Here is a 22,391-nt window from a genome sequence, read left to right on the forward strand (position 1 = left end):
TTAAAACTCACTGCTATTCTGCCAGTCACTATATAGGCCTTTAGTATGCTATATGCCACAGACTGGACCCGTTGCCTTACTTGAAGTAATAGTGTCCTCTGTTCCGTCCAGGATAGAATTGCTTTATTTTTTCAGATATATAAGCTGATTGTATGCAGTTTTTAGTAGAATTTTGAAAAAATAACTTTCTCATTTTGTTGCTTAAAAATTCAAATATCAGGGGCGCCTGGGTGGCACAGCGGTTAAGCGTCTGCCTTTGGCTCAGGGTGTGATCCTGACGTTGTGGGATCGAGCCCCACATCAGGCTCCTCTGCTGGGAGCCTGCTTCTTCCTCTCCCACTCCCCCTGCTTGTGTTCCCTCTCTCGCTGGCTGTCTCTCTCTCTGTCGAATGAATAAATAAATCTTTAAAAAAAAAATTCAAATATCAAAACAGGGAAAGTGCTTGATTATTATCATTGAACCTAGACTAAGAAATTACCTTTGGGTCCTAAAATATATTATTATTTAGCAGGAATCTGAGGAAAGATATTTTGTCTGATTTTCCTTTAATATACTCCTTTTCCCCCGACTCAAGCTACTTTAGAGGGAAAGTTTAGTCATTCTCTTCCTAAATAATTATTTATTCAATCATGTGTATTTGTGGCTTCCTCTGTTAGAAATTTAGAGTTGATTGAACACTTTTTAAAATGATTTGATGTTTGCATATATTGCAGTTTTACCTGGAACCAGGAGTCAGTGAATATCTTACAGCATTAGCATTTGTGATAAGGATTCTCTGTTCCCTGCATAAATTTGCTGCTCTGTAGCTGCCATAATTTAGTACTTCTGCAGGCTTCATGTAATATATATGATGTATATTAAATTATATTATAAAATAAATGGGTTCAGATTTGAGGACTAAAATATGAACCTCGTATTTTATTTTTAAGACAATATAATTGCCTTAGCAATATTTTAGACCACTTAAAACAACTGTTACATAAAAACTTGTCTCTCTTTCATTTAGAACTTAACTTAGATAGCAGTAATTTCCCTGGAGTGAAACTACGGTCAAAAATGTCCCTCCGTTCTTACGGAAGCCGTGAAGGATCTGTATCTAGTCGTTCAGGAGAGTGCAGTCCTGTTCCTATGGGTTCATTTCCAAGAAGAGGGTTTGTAAACGGAAGCAGAGAAAACACCGGTTATTTAGAAGAACTTGAGAAAGAGAGGTAACTTTTTTCCATTAAGTTGTAAACTTGTATACTCCAGTGTTTACTATTATTTTGTCATTTTGTAACACAAAGTAGGAATTAGGAAGCATGTGTGGCAGATGGTCAGTAACACTTGAGAGGGTATTTTGCATTTATTTATTCAAAGATAGTATGTTACTGATCTTATATACTTATATTAAATACTTATATTAAATCTAAAAATGTAAAGAGGCAATATTAAATATGAAAATGTAGAGGAGACAGTTCTTGGGATTGTAAGAGACTCGTACTTTGTTACTTAAGTACTTCAAATGCCCTGTATGTTGAGTAAGCATATGTATCAACATTACATATTATCTCTGGAACCTTGGTCATGTCATTAAATTTTGTGTCTTTTTCTCCTGTAAAATAGGTATATGGTTCTACCTTGCACAGTTGTAAAAAGTGGTTATTAGTGTAAAAATGTCCAGCATATCTAAGTAAAAGGCAAAAGACCTTTTACTGCTTTCTCTCTGGTTTTAGGTGTGTTCGTCTGTAAAAATAGGGTAATCTTCTGGACCAGAAGTAGTGTTAAGCTTTCTTTTATCTTGAGTTTACATGAGTCTCTGTGTTATACCTTGAACCAGGACTATTTCTGTCTGACGGTATAGGAAACACTATCGTGAATAGTAAGAAGCTAACTGGGTTCCACAGTCTTCCATTTCTTGTCCTCTTTGAGCTCTATGAAGAGACAAAGGACATGTGAGCATACCCCCTTTCCTGGGAACTTGCTTTGATTTATGTGGATAAAGTCCCAAGTCTATTAGCAGAGAGAGAGAGAGAAGAGAGTATCTGTGTGTGTAGTTCTGATATGTCTTGGGCCCTCTTGGTTTTCACTGTGTTGGAGGGAGGTAAATTGAGTCCTTGCATATATGACGGAATCATTACTCTGCTGTCATGCTCAGTTGATCCTTTAGATAGGTCTAGGCTCAAGCTCATTTTCTTTCTTCATTATCAATGTCTTTGATGAGAAATTTATTACTGGTCTGATTCTCATTCCTTTGAAGGTCATTTCTCTTCTTTAGAAGCCTTTAGAATGCCTCAGTATATGAGTTTTCTTCATTCATCGTGCTGGGTACTCACTGTGCCCTTTTAATCTGGAAATTTATTTTCTTCAGCTTTTGAAAATTCTCTTATTTCTTTGATGATTTTCTCCCCTGTTTTTTCTATTCCTTCTTTCCCTCTCTTAAGTCATAGATATACACTCTGTCTCTTTTTTTCTTGTTTTCTGTATTGCCCAAGATAAATGCTAGAAAGTAGTCAAGCCAGGGTTCAAACCCAGCTACACAGCTCTATAACCTCTTTGAACCTCAGTTTTCCAGTCTGAAGAGTGAGCTTCAGGATGTAGTGAAGATTAAATTAGATTAAAAAAAAATACTTACCACTATGTCTAGTACTTAGAACATTCAGTAAATACACGCTATTATCATTTTAGCTATTTGCTCATTTAACAGATATTTATTAAATGCCTCGTGCATATGTGCCCTGCTCTTTCAGGTCACCCTGAGTTAGCTGGAGGACTAAGATGACACAAAACTTACATTTTAAGGAAGACTGTAAACAATCACTAAAAAAGTCTAAACCCTAAAGACCTACCTGCCTCGGGGTCTAGACCTGTTTTCAGTTGCGAGCCTTAAGCACTGTGGTCAGCCACTATCATTTAACCACTTGTTTACATTTTGGCTCAAAACACTGTAACCTTGGCTTCCCCAGAGCGTTTTACCATAGTTCCACCTTAAACTTGACAATAACAGCTTGTCCCTATTCTCCGTAGCCTCCCCATCCCTCTGCAGCCACCACTAACATTGGCCTATCAATTTAAGCACTTATAACACCCAGCTCTTACTTAATGAGCCTATTTATTGGAGAATAATCAGAGGAAATAGGAGCATCACCATTTGTTCCCCATCTAAGTCCTGGTAGGTCCTGCAGGTTCTAACCAGAGAGCACTGAAAAATAGAGCTCATCTTTATGCCAGCTTGTGAAAGGGGATTAGGCTTTCTGCAGTGTTTTCTCCTGCTTCTCTTGTCAGAAATGGGAGGGAGGAGGCAGCTTCTCATTGGTCTGCACTCCCCTCCATGGTTGCTACATCATACGCAGGTGCTTACTGTCTTCCCATGGGTACCCTCACTGCTGAAGTTGCCACAACAGAAATGAAGGCTCACTTCTTATTTTTCTGAATGTTTCTCAGTAAAGGGAGGGGAATTTTAGCACAATATAACCTTCCACATACTCACATGCATGCATATTTTGCAAAACAATATAATCAAACAATTTATTAGAGTGAGGGTCATCTCTGTAAATGAGCAAATTCCAGAAGCGATAACAGAAAATATCCACAAATTTGACTACAAAAAAATCAAAATTTTCTACATGACAGAAACATTATAAACAAAATTAAAAGACAAGTGGTAAACAGAGAAAATATGTTTACAACCTGTATAACTAACAAAGTACAGTCATTCTTAATATAGATGAGGTCCTATAAGTAAAAAAAAAGTTATAGGCAAGGAAACACAAATGGTTTTTAAACTTGAAAAAAATGCTTCACCTTACCTAAAAGAAATCAAATTAAAACCATATGATATAGGGGCTCCTGGGTGGCATAGCGGTTAAGCGTCTGCCTTCGGCTCAGGGCGTGATCCCGGCGATCTGGGATCGAGTCCCACATCAGGCTCTTCTGCTATGAGCCTGCTTCTTCCTCTCCCGCTCCCCCTGCTTGTGTTCCCTCTCTCGCTGGCTGTCTCTATCTCTGTAGAATAAATAAATAAAATCTTTAAAAATAAAAAAAACATATGATATACTGTTTTAAAAAACTAGATAGCAAAAATAAAGTTTGATGCAACATTTATATCGGTGAAAGTGGTAGGGGCATACATCAGTACAATATCTAATAAGAGCAATAAGTTAAAAATGCACATACCCTAGGAATTTATCTTATATGCATGCTTGCACATTTGTGAAATGGGGTTATGTATAAGCATATTCAGTGCAGCATTGTTGATAATAGCAAAGGATTAGAAGGGCCCTAAATGCCCTCTAAAACGAAACTAGTTATAGTTATCCCATTATGGATTCATGCATACTATACAGCTAGCAAGAAATATGTAGGATCTTTTTATGTTCTGACACAGAATGATCTCTCAAGATAGATTTTTTAAGTGAGAAAAAAAATAGGACAATACATAGAGTAATATGCTACTCTTCGTGTTTAAAAGGTACATGTAAGTGTACACATAGATCTTTGCATTTTTAATAGAATCTCTCTGGAAATATACACAAGAAAATGGTAACAGGGGTCACTTTGGGAAAGAGACATGATAGGAAATCATAGACTTTTTGTACCTACTGAGTTTTATCCCATGAGCACCCTTATTTTGCATTTATGTTTAAAATGCTCAGATATAGAGTAACTTGAATATTATTGAGGACATTGATTGGGTTGTTGGGGGGTTACCTAGCAAATTCATCTTCAAATTCCAAGCTAAGAATAAGTTTGTCTCTCTCACAATAACTTCTCGTTACTACACAGTGACATTTTTTTTAAGTTTCTGCGACTAATCTTTTTTTTTTTTAATTCTAATATAGTTAACATATCGTGTTACTGTTAGTTTCAGGTATGCAATATGTAGTGATTCCCCAGTTCTGCATATTAGTCAGTGCTCATCACAACAGGTGTATTCTTAATCCCCTTCACCTATTCTACCCCTACTGGCCTTCCCTCTGGTAACCATCAGTTCATTCTCTACAGTCTGTTTTTTTTGTTTGTCTTTTTGTTTGTTTGTTTGTTGGGTTCCATAAAATCCATGTGAGTGAAATCATATGGTATTTGTCTTTTTCTGACTGATGTATTTCATTTAGCATTATATTCTCTAGATCCAGCCATGTTGTAGCAAAGGGCAAGATTTCATTCTTTTTATGGCTGAGTAATGTTCCATAGTGCATGTGTGTGTGTGTATTTGGGTATGCCTTTACATATATATATATATATATATATATATATATATATATATATATAAAGAAGATGTGGGTATACATACATACATATCCGTTATTCTTTATCCTTTCATCTATTGATGGACACTTGGGTTGCTTCCATGGTTTAGCTATTGTAAATAATACTGCAGTGAACATAGGGGTGCATGTATCTTTTTGAATTAGTGTTTTCATATTCTTAATTTTTTGAGGAACCTCCATACTGTTTTCCACAGTGGCTGCTTCAGTTTGCATTCCCACCAGCGGTGCACAAGGATTCCTTTTTCTCCCCATCCCGGCCAACACTTGTTTCTTGCGTTTATGCCTTTAGCCATTCTGACAGATGTGAGGTGGTATCTTATTGTTGTTTTGATTTGCATTTCCCTGATGATGAGTGATGTTGAGCATCTTTTCATGTGTCTCTTGGGCATCTGGATGTCTTTTTTGGAGAAATGCACAGTGACAGAGTATTTGTTGTTATTTTGGCTGCTGAGAAGTTGAAAGCCACGTCTGTGTCCAGTGCAGAGGCTTCCTATACTCTGTGATTGTTTTTTGTGTTATTACTTCTTTTCTTTACTCCTCTATTATACTTTTTATTTTGATATTAATTTTGGGTGTTGTTATATCTACTTTTTTCTGTAAAAACCATCATCATATTCTCAGACTGCAGATAAAGTGAAGAAAGCCTTTGGTTGAAATGTAAATATTCTAGTAAGGATGTTGAGTATCTTATTTAGGTGAAAAAGTAAAAACTTTTTATTATTCAAATTTTAATGATTATAATATTCTGACTCCCACCTTCAAAAACCCAAAATAAATAAGTGTTCCACTTATTCATTATTAATACTTTAGTTTAAATAGAGAACTTGACAATTACAGCTGATAAGAATTACTGTTATGTACTCTATTAGCATTGTGTAAACTTACCTTTTTTTAAAAAACAGATCATTACTTCTTGCTGATCTTGACAAAGAAGAAAAGGAAAAAGACTGGTATTATGCTCAACTTCAGAATCTCACTAAAAGAATAGATAGTCTCCCTTTAACCGAAAATGTAAGTAACTTAGCATTATGACCTATTTTAGGCTTTAATAACTTTGATCTTTTAAAAGTATCTGTGTTACTCATTTAAAAAATTCAGGATAATTGCATTTTTACTTATTTGTAAACTGTAGTATGTTTTATCTAACTTTAAACTCAAATATATAATAATTAATGAATTTTTTGTTTAAGGTGATAAAACTACATTATGCCCAAGCAAATATTTATTTTAAGCCTCCAATTAAGAAAATATAGTAAGTTTGAATTCTGAAGGACTCAGGATTCAGACAAGCAACTGATTTTTTATTGTCTGTTGAATTACCAAACATACTCTGTAGAAATGTTTATTACCGTCTATCTTTTGAACCACATTACATGCCATATAGTTTTTCCAATAAAAGCGTCTTTGAAGATAATTTGAGTGCTATTCCCATTATTGTAAATGACAAAATCTTTTGTCAAGGATCTTAGGACTTTTTCAAGTACTAAAATGTGTTTGTTTTGCAAATATAACTATGTGAAAAAGAATTTAATCTTGTCAGCCTTTCCTTCCCCACCCAAACACTCGTGTCAGCGATTTTATTCATGGAGTGATATGTGTAAGAACATATCTGAATGTTCTGGAGTACATTAATAATTTTAAGCAAGATTGTATTTTAACTGTTGTCCATAAATATTTCTTACAATTTTTTTTAAAAGAAAAAAATAGGGTAATTAAAATATATTATCCTCTGTTAGCTTAGATTTTTCATTTTCTAATAGCACTTTTGAGAGAACATAATAAATGAAAAACAAAAGTAGAAAGAAGGAACATTTTCAAAACATGTACTTAGCCAGATTTCCTGAGTGGTCATTGTCTGGCAGAGCTAGAACCCGAAGCTTAGGTGCATAGTCTCCTAGAACAATCAGACAGGCTTTTGAGAGGAAGAGAAAGGATCCCTTTTCCTGGCAATGTCCTTGACGTCTTCCTGGGAGTTAAAGAGACCCAGATAGTGAAAGAACAGTTAATGAAGAGTTCTTGGCATACAAGGATTAGGAACTCGGGAAGGTTTGGTGGGATTTTTACTCTTAAATAAAAAAAAATACCTAAGCATAGTTTTGTTCATCATTCACATTGATAATTAGAATATACAAAATTTAAAGTCCAGTTGTCTGCATGCAATCAGGTTTAGGAAAGAGCTCAGATGTATGTGATAACTTGAGAGCAGTTGGTTAATATCTGCAACAAAGAGGAGTTGTCAAATAAATTGTTCCCGTATTTATTAAATAATCACATTTATTTAATAGGCTATATAAGACATTATAGACCATCTGGCAACATTGCCAAGTGTAGACTTCTTGTGTGTCATAAATATTTTTTAATTTCACAAATTTTGCATTTATATTGGGAAGAAAGTTAAGAACACTTCCCTCTAGAAATATTATCAAGATATTAGACATTACTTTTAAAACATCAGATCTGAACCACATTATTACAACATACTTTGTCATGTTCAACTTTTTTTTTGCAGGGGGTTTTGGGAAGTGAAGGATAAGTAAGTAAGTGGAGTTAAAGCTGGCTCATTGGTAATTAGAGATAGCGTACAGACTTTCATCTGTTGTAACCTATGATTTGGGTATACCTATAGAAATACATTCTCTGTGGAGTGTCATCTGCATTATTGCAAGGGAAGCGGGTGAGAGCTCCCCTGACTTAACTGACAGTGCAGTTGGAATCCGTGGACCCACAGAATGTTACTCTCAGTCAGACACATGTCTCACACAGCTGAGTATATACAGCATAAAAAATCTGTTGCACTTTCTAGTTTCCTTCATGGCCCATTATCATTTTATTTAATCAGACTTTTAGCTATTATTACCTCTTGATGCATGTCTTTATAAGTTTCATTACTTTGTCCTTTTCATTCCTTTGGTATGCCTACCAGTTATCTCAGTGCCTGGAATTTTAATCAGAGGATTAATTGATTTTTGAATGAATTAACACCCCCTGTAGGAAGAAGTACTTCTTTTTGTTTATTTCAAAATGCTTTTCATTTTTGGATTTTTACCAAAAAGTTTATATTGTTTTGCAATTTATGATTATCTGTATTAAATAAAAGCCTTTCCTTATCCCATTTTCTTCATTTTACAAATGGAGAGGTTTTCTCTGTTTAGTCTGCACGTTTATAACAATCCTTAAATTGAGGTATAAACTTAAGGATGATAGACTGTTTCTTGATTTTTCTTGTTGTCCACATCATTGTGCTAGTTTTTAATAATTAAAGTCGTACTTCTTCAGTGCAGAAGATGGGAACTGAAGAAGGCTTACCCTGCCCAACTGGACCAATTATATATTTTAAGTTTATCAGTACAATTTAAAGCCATTTGTGGCTATGGAGCAGTTGAAGTGTTTCAACTGAGCATTTCACATCAGGGACCCAGACTGAGCCCAGCACCTATAATCAAATTTTAGGACTCCTTGAAGTAAAAAATAATCTTGTTATGCTCAATAACCTACATATCTGATATTCATTTTCTTTATTGGTATTTATATGCTTTTTTGCTTTTACTGATAAGCACATAACATGAGGTATTAACATTTCAATTTAATTTGTGGTTTTAGTTTTCCTTACAAACAGATATGACCAGAAGACAATTAGAATATGAAGCAAGGCAAATCAGAGTTGCAATGGAAGAACAACTAGGTACTTGCCAGGATATGGAAAAAAGAGCGCAGGTAAATTATTTATTATTAAACTATAAAACAGCACAGGCTAGAGAAGAGCTATTAAGAATGTAATGGATTATAGCTCTGTTAACATTGATTAAATTTTATTATTAAAGATATTTATAAGTCTACCTTCATTTGGCACTATTTCAAAATAATGATTTATCATGGCTGCTGGGCAACATAACCAATCTTCACAGAATTCTGCCTCCACCATATTTCATTTCCCTGATACTGTTCTGCTTTGCCCTGGAACTGTGAGAGAGAAAAAGGGTTAGATGACGGTCATCTGGTAGCTGATAGCTAACTTCACTTCTCCTTTGAGATTTTTACTTCTTGTAATCTAAGTATGTGTAATAACATTCAGAATATTTCATTGCTCTTTAAGTTGTATGCAAAAAAAGGGAAGTCCTCATTTAAGGAACGATAGAGAATAATGGGAAAGGTGAAATGAGTTGGATGGAGAACATTCCCGTATTTCTGCCCTCAGCTGATGTCCAGAAAGAATATTAAATAGCTTTTCTATTTGCTAAGCATTTTCATACATTATTGAACTTAGCGCGTTGTATTTGCAAAAGTATATTACTGGCTGATGTTTTTAAGCCCTGAGGAGGCTTTACTGTTTACCTTTTCTATTTTAAAGCAAGTATGGGCATTTTTTTTTTAAAAAGAAAACTTTTAGGACAAACTGGTAAGAAAACATTGTTTGGAAGATTTTATTTAAGGGAATAATAAATAAAAGGGAATACATACATCTGTGTGTGTTATAAATACATTTTGTGTTCTAAAAAGTTTATTCGTAGTTTTAAAATCACAAATACAGGACATTTTACATCCTCAAAGTATAGTCTCTACCCTTTATGTGGTAGCTTCCTACACATAATGTATATTCATTTTACGTTACAGTATGGTGGTAGACTAAGGACATACTTAAACACCGGTACCATGGGACCTTTTATAGTCCATACCTGTTAGTTTCACAATGAAGCTAGAGGCTCAACTAATATATTCCATGTTAGTTAGTTATGCTGTAAGTCATATATATAATATACTTTTTGTTAATTTCCTCTCACCCCCATTCCATTCAAATTAATGTCTTAAATGCCAAAAGTAAAACTTTAAAAATAACCTTTTGGGGGGCCTGGGTGGCTCAGTCAGTTAAGCGTCTGACTCCTGGTTTTGGCTCAGCTCATGATCTCAGGGTCCTGGGATCGAACCACGGCAGGCTCTGCTCAGCAGGTGGTCTACTTGAGACTCTCTCCCTCTTCCTTTGCCCCTCCCCTACTCCCGTTCTTTCTCTCTCTCGCTAAAAGAAATAAATCTTTAAAAAAATAAATAAAAATAAGCCTTTCAATAGAAATATACATGAATATCTTTCTAATATTGGGGTAGAAAAGGATTTCTTAAACAGGGCATAAACACTATTTTTGAAAGAATAGACTGATAAATTTCACTATATTCGAATTCAGGATTTATCTTTCTCACGTACCTTAAAAATGTATGAATTTGGGGAAGAATGATAAACAACTCAGTAAATATATAGGTGCAACTATAGGTACCTATATGGGGGAAATTAAATTAGATCCCTAACTCATATCTTGTATAAGAAAAATTACAAATGGATTAAATATCTAAATGTGAAAAATAAACCTAAAATTAATGGAAGAAAATATAGGACAGCAAATGTTAATTGTCATAAAATTTTAAAACATTCTGCAGAAGATAAACTAAGGGAGAATATTTTTAACACATAAAAGGAAAAAGGTCACTATCCCTATAATGTAAGAATTCCTACAACTAGTAAGAAAAAGGCAACTCTTTTTAATGGGTAATGGTTGTAATCAACTTATTGAAAAAATGCAGATGATTAGTAAACACATACAAATGACTGGTAAACAATTTAGTGAAATTCAAAATAAAATCCACTCTTGCCCATGCCTGTGTGAGATTGTCTATCTTCAGCTGTCCCTGCGAACAGTTTGGTTATTTATTTATTTTTTATTTGTTCAGCACATATTTGGGCACCAAGAATGGTGATCCCTACTTTCCTATATACATGAAACAAAGGCTGGGAAAATGTACACCGAGTTGTTAATAGAGCTTACTTTTGGGGACTAGGGTTTGGTAGGGTGAAAGTTCCTTACGCTTCGTTTTTACCATAATTTTCTGTAATTATATGGATAATAGAGTTTATATGTTTCCTGCTTGATGGACATTTAGGTTGTTTTTAATTTTTCACTGTTTAAACAACTCTGATAAACATATTCATATCTTGTAAACATGCGTAGAATCTCTCTCGGTTAAGAGTCAGCAAGCTTTTTCTTAAAGAGTCATAAAAAATAAATAAATATATTATTCTTTGTGGGCCATATGGTCTCTGTCACAGCTACTCAACTCTGCCTTTGTAGCAAGAAAGCAACCATAGATGATTATATGTAAGCAAATGGGCTTGGTTGTGTTTCAGTAAAACTTAATTCACAAAAACAGATGGCTAATAGGCCCTAATTTGCTGACTTCAGCTCTAGGGTACATACCTAAAAGCGTCATTGCTGGCTATAAGGTGTGAGTGTTTTGAACTAGTGTTTGCCAAATTGCACTCAAAATGATTTTATCGATTTACATTTCTACTAGTAGTATGTCAGAATCGTTTTTCTTCTGTATGTCTCCAGCACTTGTGAGTCAGACTTCATAATTAACAGTTGGTGGGCAATGAAACATTAGCTTGTCATTTAATTTATATTTTCTTGAATACTACTGAAGTTGAATATCTTTTCATATATTTATTAGACTTTTGGACATTCTGTTATCTTTTTTCCCATTTTCTGTTATGTTAAATGTCTTACTCTTAAATATTTGAGCGATATATTAATATCCTCTTGATACCACTGTGTTATAGATAATACACATCACAGCCCCTCCCTGCAAAATCCTAATTAGTGTCTGATATAGAGCTAAATTAAGTATATTGCCATAGTTGTGCTTTCTATGAATTATTTATACATCTTTTCCTATTCTGGAATCAAAATTATCCTCTTATTTCTAATAGTTTTAATGTTTTATTTTTACAATTAGGTCTTTAATTCATCTCCAACATGCAGTTATGTATGTTTTGGAGGTAGGGATCTAATTTTACAAAGATACACACAAGTGTATATGATTTTTATATGTATATATATGTAATTATTTAATATATAGCTTAGATTTTAAATAATATATTGGTTTTTATTAATATGTGATAAATTATCTATAATAGTATATACACAGATATGTGCATATTTATGTTTTTAACTAAATTACCCATTATCTTTATTTGATACCTCAGTATTTCCCTATTGATTAGTAATGCCATCTCTGGCATATGTTAAGTTTATATTTGGTTGATATTTCTAGACTCTATTCCACTAATTTTTTTTAGATTCTCTGTGCCTGCACTCATACCACATTTGTTTTATTTGCAGTAGTTTTATAAATCGTGGTACCTGGTAGAGTGAGTTCTCCTATTTTTGTTTGTAAAATTGTGGTTGTATTCTGTCTCATTACTCTTCTGTCTGAAATTTAGTTTCAGCTTCTCTAATTTAAAGAAAAGCTTGATACATTTTTTATTAGAATCACATTGAATTTATAAATTAATTTGAAGAGAGTTCCTTTCTTTACATAATAAAGATTGGTTCTTGGTTGAAAGGAATGACTGTGGAGCCAGACCTCCTGGGTTCTAATTCCAGACCTGCTACTTATCAGCACTGATTTCGGGTAAATTTTCTGCCTCAGTTTTCTCATTGGTAAAATATAATACTAAACTGAAATGTGAGGATTAAATGAGTTAATACATGTAAAAGCACTTAGAATCTGACACATAGTAAAACTCAATATATATTAGGTTTTGTTATTAATTTTATATCTCCATTCATTTAGCTGTAATTTTATGTCCCTCAATAAAGTTTTGTAATATCTTCTATATAAAGATTTTATATGTTTTTTTTATTATTCCTAGAAATCATATAGTTTTTGTTACTGTTTATGAATGGGATTTACTATAATTACTAAATTACATTTAAGTAATAAGTATCCAGTGACCTTCCTGAATTCTTGAATTAAATTGTCTCAGTAGTTTAAGATTTTCTTGCATTTTTCTTGCATTTTCCATATAATCTGTCAAATATGGCAGTTGCATTTTTTTTTTTTGCGTTGTTTGCAAAAGAACAGTAATTTTCTTTGCCCTTTTCAGTTGCTTGGTTTCTTTTTTTTTTCTCTCTTTATACTGCATAAGAACTCTAATACATCTTTGAATAAGAAGCAGTGATATTGGTCTTCTCTGTCTTACTATGACTTTAAAGGGACTCCTCCTAAAATTTCACTGTTAAGTGTGTTGTTTATTCAGTTTTTGATAGATACCCTTCCTCAAGTTAAGGAATTTACCTTCTATTCCCAGTTTGTTGAGAGTTATCCTGAATCTGTATTGAACTATATTATTCTTACAATTTTTTAAAATTAGTTTTTCAAATGTCATACCAACTGCATTACCCTGAACTGTTAAGCACTTGTTATTAAGCATAGTTTCACCAGTATTCAAATAAGGTTATCATATAAAAAAAGGAAAGAGATACTACTGGCTTCTTCCATTTTCATTTTGAGAAACAGAAGTACAGGGGTTGTGTTATTAGAAATCCTCAACCACAGTGGGTGTCAAGACATAGAACGATTTCAAGATTTAGTGACATATTGGCAATACAGAAATCAAGAGGAATATTAGATACAATTCCCTGCTTTCATCTTCTAAATATTAAAATTTTTAATTTAAGGTTTTTTTGGTGGACCCTTCCCCCCTTCCTGGGCTGTGCTTCTAAGGAGCTCATCAGGAGGCTTTAGTCCCAGCACTGTAGGACCCCTCCCACAGAGGACTGGGGGCACAAAAAGCTTGCTGGCTCTGCCCCCCAGCTCTGTGCTATGGGAGACCTGCCCTCTCCAATACTCTCTTAGCCAGAGCCCTACAAGGCAGTGCCAGAGGCCTGGTAGTGTGTAGGCAGCCCCTGCAGTGGCCAGCACACTCCAAAGTAACTTCAACCCCAAGAAAGGGGAAGATAACCACACATACCAGTCAAAGGAGGCCCCAGTAGGGGGCTGGAAGCAGACAAGGGCTTTGCAGGTCCCACCCACCAACAAAAGCTTCTCCGGACAACACGCGACACAGCAGTTTGGTGCTCCTGCATCTCTAACAAGCCCCTGGTCTGACCCAACTCATGTCCCAGGCATCCCCAGACTGGCCCACTACAGGAACCAGACACTGTCCACAACAAGCAGAAGAGAGCCATAGCAGATGACTGGACTGAAGGAAAAATTAGCCACAACAGCAGGGCACACACATCACACATAGGAGACACCCCTAAAGCACCAGGTTCTGGGGAACAGGAGACACTGCACAGCAGGGCACTACAGGACCTCTTCTTCATAAGGCCATTACTTTCAGGTGCAGGAAACACAGCTGTCTTTCCTAACACAGAGAAACAGATACAGAGAGTTAGATAAAATGAGGAGATAGAAGAGTGTGTCCGAAATGAAACAATAGGACAAAATCATAGCAAGAGACCTAAGCAAAACAGAGATACGTAATATGCCTGAGAATTAAAAGAAGTGATCATTAAGATCCTCACTGGACTTGAGTAAAGAGTGGAGGACCTCAGTGAGGCCTTAACGATGAGATAAAGACCCAGTCAGAGATGAAGGACACATTAAACAAAATAGTAAAAATACACTAGGTGGAATAAATAGTAGAAGCAGAAGAATGAATCAGTGACTTGGAGGACAGAGTAATGGAAAGTAATCAAGCTGAGCAGATGAGAGAAAAAATTATGCGAAAGGAGAATAGACTTAGGGAACTCATTGATACCATCAAGCATAATAACATACATTATAGAGATCCCAAAAGGAGAAGAGAGAGAAAAGGGGGCAGAAAATTTATCTGCAGAAATATTAGCTGAAAACTTCCTGAATCTGGGGAAGAAAACAGAAATCTACATCCAGCAGGCACAGAGATCCCCCAACAAAATCAGCCCAGGGAGGTCCACACCACAACATGTTGATAAGATGGCAAAAAGTAGTGATGAAGAAGGAATTTTAAAAGCAGCAAGAGAGAAGAAACCAGTTATATACAAGGGAAACCCTGTAAGGCTATCAGTGGGTTTTTCAGCAGAATTTTGCAGGCCTGAAAAGAGTAGCATGATATATTCAAAGTACTGAAAGAAAAAAACCTGCAGCCAAGAATATCCAGCAAGGCTATCATTCAGAAGAGAAGGAGAAATAAATAGTTTCCCAGACAAACGAAAGTAAAGGAATTCATTGCCACTAACCCAGCCCTACAAGAAAAGTTTAAAGAGGACTCTTTCAGTGGAAAGACCATACACAAGACGAAGGAAACTAGGAAGCACAAAAGTAGTAAAAATAAGTATATCTATAAAAATCAGTCTAAAGGGGTACACCTGAGTGGCTTGGTTAAGTGTCTGCCTTTGGCTCAGGTCTTGATCCCAGGGTCCTAGGATCGAGTCCCACATCGGGCTCCTTGCTTAGCAGGGATCCTCCTTCTCCCCCTGCTTGTGCTCTATCTCTCTCTGGCAAATAAATAATATTTTTTTTAAAAAAATAGAGGACTCACAAAATAAAAGGATGTAAAGTATGATACCATATACCTAAAATGTGGAAAGGAGAGGAGTAAAGAATGGGTTCAACCTTAAGCGACCATCATCTTAATACAGACTTCTGTATATAGATGTTGCATACAAACCAAATGGTAACTACAAAGCAAAAACCAATATTATGCAAAAATAAAAAGAAAGGAATCCAAGTATATTACTCAAGAAAGCCAGCTAGTGGAGAGAAGAGAGCAAGAGAAGAAAGGAATGGGAAAAAACTACAAGAACAACCATAAAACCAGTAACAAACTGGCAATAAATACATACCTATCAGTAATTACTTCGAATGTAAATGGACTTAATGCTCCAATCATAAGACATAGGGATACAGAATAGATTAAAAAACAAGACCCATCTATATGCTGCCTACAAGAGACTCATTTCAGACCTAAGACACATGCAGATTGAAAGTGAAGGGATGGAGAAGCATTTATCACACAGATGGATGTGGAAGGAAAGCTGAGATAGTAATATTTATATCTGACAAAATAGACTTTGAAATAAAGACTGTAACAAGAGACAGAGAAGGACACTATACAGTCATTAAGGGGATGATCCAGCAGGGAAATCTAACAATTGTAAATATTTATGGACCCAACATGGGAGCCCCCAAGTATTTAAAGGAGTTAATAACAAACGAAGAAAGTGATAGATAATAACGCAATAATAGTAAGGGACTTTAACACCCCACTTCCATCAGTGGGCAGATCATCCAAGCAGAAAAATCAAGAAGAAAACAATGGCTTTGAATGATACATTGGACTAGGAGGATTTAACAGATATATTCAGAACGCTCCATCCTAAAACAGCAAAATACACATTCTTTTCAAGTGTACATGGAACATTCTCCAAATAGGTCATATATTAGGCCACAAAACAAGTCTCAACAAGGTCAAAAAGATCAGAGTCAATCCATGCATCTTTTCTGACCACAACACTTTGAAACTAGAAGTGAACCACAAGAAAAAAATCTGGAAAGACCACAAATACATGGAGGCTAACTACCATGCTACTAAACAATGAATGTCAACCAAGAAATCAAATAGAAAATCAAAAAGTACATGGAGACAAATTAAAATGAAAACATAATGCTCCAAAATCTTTGGGATGCAGCCAAAGCTATTCTAAAAGGGAAGTTTATAGCGATACAGGCCTACCTTAAGATGCATGAAAAATCTCAAATAAAAAATCTAACCTTACACCTAAAGGAGCTAAGACAGAAAAACAAACAAAATCCAAAATCAGCAGAAGGAAGGAAATAATAAAAATTAGAGTGGAAATAAACAAAGTAGAAACTTAAAAAAAAATAGAACAGATTGGTGAAACCAGGAGCTGGTTCTTTGAAAAGATCAACAAAATTGATAAACCTCTAGCTAGACTCATTTAAAAAAAAGAGAGAGAGAGAGAAAGAGGATTCAAATAAAATCAGAAATGAAAGAAGAGAAATAACAACTGACACCACAGAAATACAAAGATTATAAGAATGTTATGAAAAATTATATGCCAACAAATTGGACAACCTAGAAGAAATGGATAAAGTCCTGGAAACATATAGCCTTCCAAAATTGAATCAGGAAGAAATAGAAAATTAGAAGACTGGGTACCAGCAATGTAATTGAGGTAGTAATCAGAAGACTCCCAGCAAACAAGTCCAGACCAGATAACTTCACAGCAAAATTCTACCAAACATATAAAGAAGAGTTTATACCTCTTCTCAAACTATTCCAAAAAACAGAACAGGAAGGAAAACTTTTAAATTCATTCTACAAGGCATGCATTACCCTGATACCAAAACCAGATAAAGACACTAGAAAAAGAGAACTACAGGCCAGTATCTGTGGTGAACATGGACGCAGAATTCCCCAACATACTATTAGCAAACTGAATCCAACAATACATTTAAAAAAATCATTCACCACCATCAACTGGGATTTATTTCCAGGATGCAAGGGTGGTTGAATATTCGCAAATCAGTCAATATGATGCATCACATTAAGAGAAAGGATAAAAACCATATGTTCATTTCAGTAGGCGCAAAAAAAAAAGCATTTGACAAAGTACAACGTCCATTCATGATTAAAACCCTCCACAGAGTAGGTTTAGAGGGAACATACCTCAACATAATAAAGGCCTTTATGAAAAACCCAGTGCTAACATCATCCTCAATGAGGAAAAACTGAGAACTTTCCCCTAAGATCAAGAACAAGACAAGGATATCCACTCTCACTTTTATTAACATAATACTGGAAGTCCTAGCCACAGCAGCCAGACAAGAAAAAGAGATAAAGGGCATCCAGATTGGTAAGGAAGAAGTAAAACTTTCACTATTTGCAGATGACACGATACTGAATATAGAAAACCCTAAAGACCACCAAAAAACTGCTAGAATTAATAAACGAATTCAGTAAGGTTCCAGGATATAAAATCACTGTACAGAAATCTGTTGCATTTCTACACACTAATAATGAAGCAACAGAAAGAGAAATTAAGAAAGCAATCCCATTTACAATTGCAACAAAAATAATAAAATACCTAGGAATAAACTTAAGGAGGTGAAAGACCTGTACTCTGAAAACTATAAAACACTGATGAAAGAAATTGAAGACGACACAAAGAAATGGAAAGACATTCCATGCTCATGGATTGAGAGAACAAATATTAAGATATCCATACTACCCAAAGCCGTGTACACATTTAATGCAATCCCTATCCAAATACCAGTAGCATTTTTCACAGAACTAGAACAAACAAACCTGAAATGTGTATGGAACCACAAAAGACCTCAATAGCCAAAACAATCTTGAAAAAGAAAAAGCTGGAAGTATCCCAATTCCAGATTCAAGTCATACTACAAAGCTGTAGTAATCAAAACAGTATGGCACTGGCACAAAAATAGACACATAGATCAGTGGAACAGAATAGAAAGCCCAGAAACAAACCCACAATTATATGGTCAGTTAATCTTCAACAAAAGAGGCAAGAATATGCAACAGGAAAAAGACAGTCTCTTCATCAAGTGGTGTTGGGGAAACTGGACTGCAACACAAAAAAGAATAAGACGACCACTTTTTTACACCATACACAAAGCTGAATTCCAAGTGGATTATAGACTTAAATGTGAGACTTAAAACCAGAAAAATCCTAGAAGAGAACATAGGCAGTAGTTTCTCTGACATTGGCTGTAGCAGCTTTTTTCTAGATAACTCCCCTAAGGCAAGAGAAACAAAAGCAAAAATAAACGGTTGGTATTACATCAAAAAGCTTCTGCACAGAGAAGGAAACAGTCAACAAAACTAAAAGGCAACTGACTGAATGGGAAAATATATTTGCAAACGACATATCTGAAAAAGGGTTGGTATCAAAATATATAAAGAACTTACTCAACTTAACTCAACTTACTCAAAACCCCAGAACCAGATAATCCAATGAAAATATGGCCAGAAGATAGGAACAGACATTTCTCCATCTCCATACAGATGGCCAACAGACACATGAAAAGATGCTCAACATCACTCATCATCAGGAAAATGCAAATCAAAACAACAATAAGATATCACCTCACACCTGTCAGAATGGGTAAAATCAGAAACACAAGAAACAAGTGTTGACGAGGATGTGAAGAAAGGGGAATCCTCTTGCACTGTTAATGGGAATGCAGACTGGTGCAGCCATTCTGGAAAACAGTGTGGAGTTTCCTCAAAAAGTTAAAATTTGAACTACCCTACAATCTCGTAATTGTACTACTGGGTATTTACCCAAAGAATATGAAAACACTAATTCAAAAGACTACATGCACCCCTGTGTTTATTGCAGCACTATTTACAATAGCCAAATTATGCAAACAGCCCAAGTGTCCATCAACTAATGAATGGATACAGAAGATGTGGTGTATATATAGAATAGAATATTACTCAGCCCTAAAAAAGAATGAAATCTTGCCATTTGCAGTGACATGGATGGACCAGAGTATAATGCTAAGTGAAATAAATCAGAGAAAGACAAATACCGTATGATTTCACTCATGGGAAATTTAAGAAACAAAACAAATGAACAAAGGGGAAAAAGAGACAAACCAAGACTCCTACTATAGAGGACAAGCTGTTGGTCACCAGAAGGGAGGTGGCGGGGCAGTGGGTGAGATAGTGATAGGGATTAAGGAGTGTACTGAAAACGATGAGCACTGAGCAGTGTGTAGAATTGTTGAATCACTATATTGTACACCCGAAACGAATCTAGCACTGTATGTGTACTATTCTGGAGTGAAAATGAAAAAATGAAATAAAAAAAGATTTTATTGGTGGAGGGGAGCTTGTTAATATAGAGAAAGAGGAAAACCTATACAGAGCTAATTGTGCATAGTTTCTTTCTTTCATGTAAAGCCAGAAAATGTTTACCATCTGGTTGTAGAGGTGTTCACTCGTCTTTGCAGTATATTTAGAAAGCTACCAAAAATATAGGCATTTCTCCTTCAGCATGTTTTCGTGAGTAAATTAGATATGGAAAGCTTTGTTAATTAGAGAACACTACCTACCTTAAGTTCACTGTTTTCACAGTCACAGCAGAGAATCAGCATAGTTGTAGTGTTGTGAGGGAAGGGAGAAAGGGAGGGAAGAAGGAAGATTTGGTTTTGGGGTTGTTTTTGTTTTTGGTGAGCACAATTTTTAGTTTTTCTGTGGTTGTTTATCGTGACATTGGATAATAGCAGCAATAAGTTGTTTTTACTGTGTAATAAAATCATAGGGATATTGTATTTAAGCAAAACTAGATATTGTCAGTGGGTAGGTTTTATATGGAAGTTTTTAAACTTTATATACTTAAACTATTTCAGTTCTTTTAGTATTTATTGAGAAATATGCACTCAGGAATCTTGTGTTGATGGGGCACATAATCAAAACTAGTTTGGAAATGACTCCATCTAGCCTCTAACACTTTGTTCCCCATCAAAACAACTACTCTTCTAATTTCTGGTGCCTCAATATTAAGATGTCAACTGTAGAATTACCACAGAACATGATATAACACTGGCAGAACTTGTTTCTAAAACCTACATATTTGTTGTCATGAAGGTAATTAAAATAATTTAAATTTACAAGGTTTTCATATACAAGTGATTTGGTTTTTCTCACTTCCGCTTGTGCTCATTAATTTAAAGCAAAATCTAGCTTTTTTTTTTTAAAGAGAGAGCGCACAAGAGCAGGGTCGTGGGGGCAGGGGAAGAGAGAAAATCTTAAGCAAGCTCTCCACTGAGCCACTGAGCAGAGCTCAGCACAGACCCTGAGCTGAAACCCAGAGTTGGAGGCTTAACTGACTGAGCCACCCAGGTGCCCGCAAATGTAGCTTTTTGTAAAAATACTTTCCCACATTGTTTCAGTTCCACGGTGTTCATCTGTAGTAGGTGCTTTGTGTTCACTTCATGGTCTTAGGGTAGTGGGAAAGCAAGGCCCTAACGTCACTGTGATCCTAGTGTTGGGAGCAAAAATAATGTTGAGCTGCAGGAGGTATTTTTGGGAAAGCTATGTTTGAAAGGCACTAATGTCTTGTAATAGGAATAACTCTTGAACGGGTTAATGCTATGTTTAAACCCTTGTGTCTACTGAAACAAATCAGATGCTCCTTCTCTTTACACATACACCATGCTTTGTATAAATCTGTGACATCATACTGGCATCTGGGTTAGTGTAAAGATCAAATTTAAGTGTAATTTTCTCTTTGTTGAACTGCTTTTGAGAATAATTAAAATACCAATTTTTTTTACCACATGCATCATGCAGTTTGATATATGACTTATATTTGTACAATTTTCCTAAACAACTCTATTATATAAAATTAGATGTATTAAAAAATTGAACTGCCGCACTGTGTCATCAGTGTGTGAATATATGTATACATATCTAACTTCTTGTATTAGAATGACTTAGCATAACCCTGAGCTGTGAAATGATAGCAATAGTATGACTATTTATACTAATGTTTTTAGTAAAATTAGATCTAATTTGGTCACTTACTTTCTTTTAGCGAAGAGTAACCAGAATTCAACAAATAGAGAAGGACATACTTCGTATACGACAGCTTTTACAGTCCCAAGCAACAGAAGCAGAGGTTAGTAAATTGGTTTTTTTGTTTGTTTACAGATATAAATATAGTTTTCTAAGAAAATATGTCTAATTAATGCGGCATCATTGAAATATAGATGTTCTTCTAAAGAATTGAGACACTTCATAAGTTTTTTCATGAAATTAAGTGAATTATCAAAAACCTTGACTATGTTGATCTTTTAATAACTCCTACTCAATTAAAATTTATAGAGCCATAAATACAGATACTTTACTTCAGTCATCAGATTACATATAATCAGATAACTAACTTAATTTGGGTATTACCAACTAGTAAATAAGCTATTACCTGTATGTAATTCATGATTAAAACTGATCATACAAATTCATTTATGCTTGCGCCACAGTCCTCATTAAAATTACAGTATATTAAATTTTAAAAAATAAACTATTATGAAAAAAATAAAATAAAATTACAGTAAAAGGATAAAATGAAAAAGGCACGAAGACAGGGGAGGTAACAGTAAAATTGGGGAAGCTGGAAAGCCAGTAAATAAATGTACAGTTTTAGTAGATAGTGAATTAACCCCTAAGTCAGCAGTAAGAAGTCATGAAGCAACTCATTTTATACTGTGGAGTCCTAAACGTTCCAAAATAGGTACCTGTGGATGTGAGGGTTAAAAAAAGTATCTAAAATCTTAGA

General features: G+C 35.0%; 1 protein-coding gene across 22 annotated transcripts in view; it reads left to right on the plus strand.

Moving 5' to 3' along the window:
• APC (APC regulator of WNT signaling pathway) overlaps window positions 1-22,391 on the plus strand; it is a 301,009-nt gene that overhangs the window by 232,282 nt on the left and 46,336 nt on the right. For 16 of the 22 annotated variants that reach the window (XM_026498453.4, XM_048221202.2, XM_057307348.1 and 13 more), the window contains 4 exons: window positions 1,008-1,209; window positions 6,150-6,258; window positions 8,848-8,961; window positions 21,651-21,734. In XM_026498453.4, coding sequence (XP_026354238.2) covers window positions 1,008-1,209; window positions 6,150-6,258; window positions 8,848-8,961; window positions 21,651-21,734 — 509 coding nt within the window. The remainder of the gene's footprint in view (window positions 1-1,007; window positions 1,210-6,149; window positions 6,259-8,847; window positions 8,962-21,650; window positions 21,735-22,391) is intronic. The other 6 variants (XM_048221205.2, XM_048221207.2, XM_048221213.2 and 3 more) reach the window with 1 other exon arrangement.

The sequence above is a fragment of the Ursus arctos genome, unplaced genomic scaffold, assembly GCF_023065955.2.
Source record: "Ursus arctos isolate Adak ecotype North America unplaced genomic scaffold, UrsArc2.0 scaffold_5, whole genome shotgun sequence".
Lineage (NCBI taxonomy): Eukaryota > Metazoa > Chordata > Mammalia > Carnivora > Ursidae > Ursus > Ursus arctos.